General features: G+C 40.4%; 1 protein-coding gene across 1 annotated transcript; it reads right to left on the reverse strand.

Annotated features, from left to right (window-relative positions):
- Positions 1-1122: 1122 nt before the first annotated feature.
- LOC147371699 (olfactory receptor 8S1-like) lies at positions 1123-2179 on the reverse strand. Its single transcript, XM_086403577.1, has one exon. It carries the CDS (start codon positions 2044-2046, stop codon positions 1123-1125), a length of 924 nt encoding a protein of 307 aa, XP_086259703.1. The 5' UTR covers positions 2047-2179.
- Between the last annotated feature and the right edge of the window lie 888 nt (positions 2180-3067).

Consider the following 3067-nt stretch of genomic DNA (forward strand, 5'->3'; position numbering starts at 1 on the left):
AAGATTCAGTGGATCATTTCATTTGACTTGTCTAAATATTCATGAGACTGTGGTAATTTTTCATATTTTGAATCAGTTACTTTAGTTCTGAAAAGCATTAACAATTTTCCATATTATTTTAAAAGCATTCAAGTTTGCCAAAACTTACCTGAAAAACTATCAGTGCTTATTGTCCTTTTGTGCTTATTCTAATGTTTTTTGTTTTGTTTTACACATCAAATAGCTCAATTTTATTTTTTTGGTTATATTTTCTTAAAATGAAACAAAATCCTGCTTTCAGTTTATTTAGACAAATCTTAGCGTTACCTTATAATTTTTATTCTTAACATCAGTGTTGTACTATTAGATTCTTTTTCTGTTTTCTTCAATATATTTACATAATTATGTCAAAATTGATCTTTTTGAATAGTGCCTCGATTTATTTATTGCTTCTATTTTTCTCTTTTCTAATATATTAATTTGTGCTTTTAGTCCCTTTAATCCTCCTTTTCTTATGATAAGTTTAATTATCTTTCTAATGATTGCATTTAAGCATTCAGAAACTTACAATTTTTTTCTTATTAATGAATTCATGTAAGGATAGATTTTATTTCTATTGATGGCTGCATTGGCAATGTTTTTAACTTTAGTATATAGTGTTCTCATGTTCATGATAGTCTATGTAGACTGTTGACTTTTTTGTTAACAAAGGATTTTGCTTTTCAAGAGTTTTACTTCAAGAATTTATAAGTAGTTGGGATTTGAAAAGGTTAACTTCTGTTTAACAAATACCTCCTTTGTTTTTAGTTCTCTCTGCAGCTCTTTATAGTTAGATGCTGAAACTCCTGTGTCATTGTATCTTTTTTTCGTAACCTCATTTTATTTTGTTTGTCTTATTTATCTACTTTGTGGAAGATGGTTTTCACACTCTCTTTCAACCAACAGCATGGACTTTCCACATAGGGAACCAAAATCAAGAGCCACTTCCTTGGACTAACAGGATTAGGTGTTTGGGTGAGCTCTGGAATCTTTCTTCAGAATTACTGACATCGTGTGATTAGAGGAGATGAGGGCAAAAGCAAAGGCAGTGGAATACAATCTTCGTGATTTTGCTTACAGTTGTCTTTGTTCACTGCCTGAACATTATAGATATTTCCCCAATGTCCTTTTCACAGCTGCCTTCACCTCCTTGTTCTTTAGGCTGTAGATGAGGGGATTCAGCATGGGTGTGACTGCACTGTACTGTACGGAGAGGAGTAAATCCAAAGAGGAACCAGACGGAGGCATGAGATAATAAAGAAAACCCGAGCCAAAGAACAAGATCACTGCGATGAGGTGGGAGGAGCAGGTGGAGAAAGCCTTGCTTCTGCCTTTGGTGGAGCTGATGCTCAGGATGGTGGAGATAATACGGGCATAAGAGAAGAAGATTGGGATGAAGGTTCCAAGCCCATGCAATAGGCTGGAGCAGAGTAGGATATTGGTAACAATAGAGATATCAGAACAAGACAGGGGGAAAAGGGCAGGCAGCTCACAGGTGTAGTGGTGGATGGTTTGGGCCTCACAGAAATCCAGGCTAATAGCCAGGAGCACAATGACAAATGCATTGAGAGAGGCCAGGCCCCATGAGATCAACGCCAGCCTCACACAGAGCTGGTTGCTCATCACCTGGCCATAGTGCAGGGGGTGGCAGATTGCGGCATAGCGGTCATAGGCCATCACTGAGAGGAGACAGGCTTCAGTTCCTGAAGAGAAAAACACAAAGAAGACCTGAGTCAGGCAGCTCTCGACAGAGATGGTGTTCTTTTCAGACAGGAGGTCCTTCAGGAGCTTGGGCAGAGTGACACAAGAGAAGCAGAGGTCTAGGAATGATAGATTGCTCAAGAAGAAGTACATGGGCGTGTGGAGGTGGGAGTCAGCCCTGATCACCAGCAGCATCGTCAGCTTCCCCATCACGGTCAGGAGGTAAATCACCAGGAAGAGCACAAAGAGCAGAGCCTGGATGTGGGGGTCGTCTGACAGCCCAGTGAGGATAAACTCGGTGATGGTGCTGCGGTTCCTCAAGGCCATTTGTGGAGGCTGTTTCCTTGGAATAAAATAGAAATTGGGTGATATTGCCTATGATTGTCCCCATTCTCTACAGCATCATCTTCTCTTCTTAAACATCCCTCCCTGAGTTGTCTGAACTTGTGCTTACATATCTCAAAGCTGCCCTCACTTTTCTTGATAGATCACAAATTTAGGTCACAGTCTTCACATACTTTAGAGAGTTCTATGGAAAAAGGAAGAGAGTTCCAGAAAAACGTCTATTTCTGCTATATTGACTATGCCAAAGCCTTTGACTGTGTGGATCACAATAAACTGTGGAAAATTCTGAAAGAGATGGGAGTACCAGACCACCTGACCTGCCTCTTGAGAAACCTGTATGCAGGTCAGGAAGCAACAGTTAGAACTGGACATGGAACAACAGACTGCTTCCAAATAAGAAAAGGAGTACTTCAAGGCTGTATATTGTCACCCTGCTTATTTAACTTCTATGCAGAGTACATCATGAGAAACGCTGGGCTGGAAGAAGCCCAAGCTAGAATCAAGATTGCCAGGAGAAATATCAATAACCTCAGATATGCAGATGATATCACCCCTATGGCAGAAAATGAAGAGGAACTAAAAAGCCTCTTGATGAAGGTGAAAGAGGAGACTGAAAAAGTTGGTTTCAAGCTCAACATTCAGAAAACTAAGATCATGGCATCTGGTCCCATCACTTCATGGCAAATAGATGGGGAAACAGTGTCAGACTTTATTTTTTGGGGCTCCAAAATCACTGCAGATGGTGACTGCAGCCATGAAATTAAAAGACGCTTACTCCTTGGAAGGAAAGTTATGACCAACCTAGGTAGCATATTCAAAAGCAGAGACATTACTTTGCCAACGAAGGTCCGTGTAGTCAAGGGTATGGTTTTTCCAGTGGTCATGCATGGATGTGAGAGTTGGACTGTGAAGAAAGCTGAGCGCTGAAGAATTGATGCTTTTGAACAGGGGTGTTGGAGAAGACTCTTGAGAGTCACTTGGCCTGCAAGGAGATTCAACCAGT

Source organism: Bos grunniens, chromosome 5, assembly GCF_055505025.1.
Source record: "Bos grunniens cultivar Pamir isolate PY7600 chromosome 5, Bosgru_T2T1.0, whole genome shotgun sequence".
Taxonomy (NCBI): domain Eukaryota; kingdom Metazoa; phylum Chordata; class Mammalia; order Artiodactyla; family Bovidae; genus Bos; species Bos grunniens.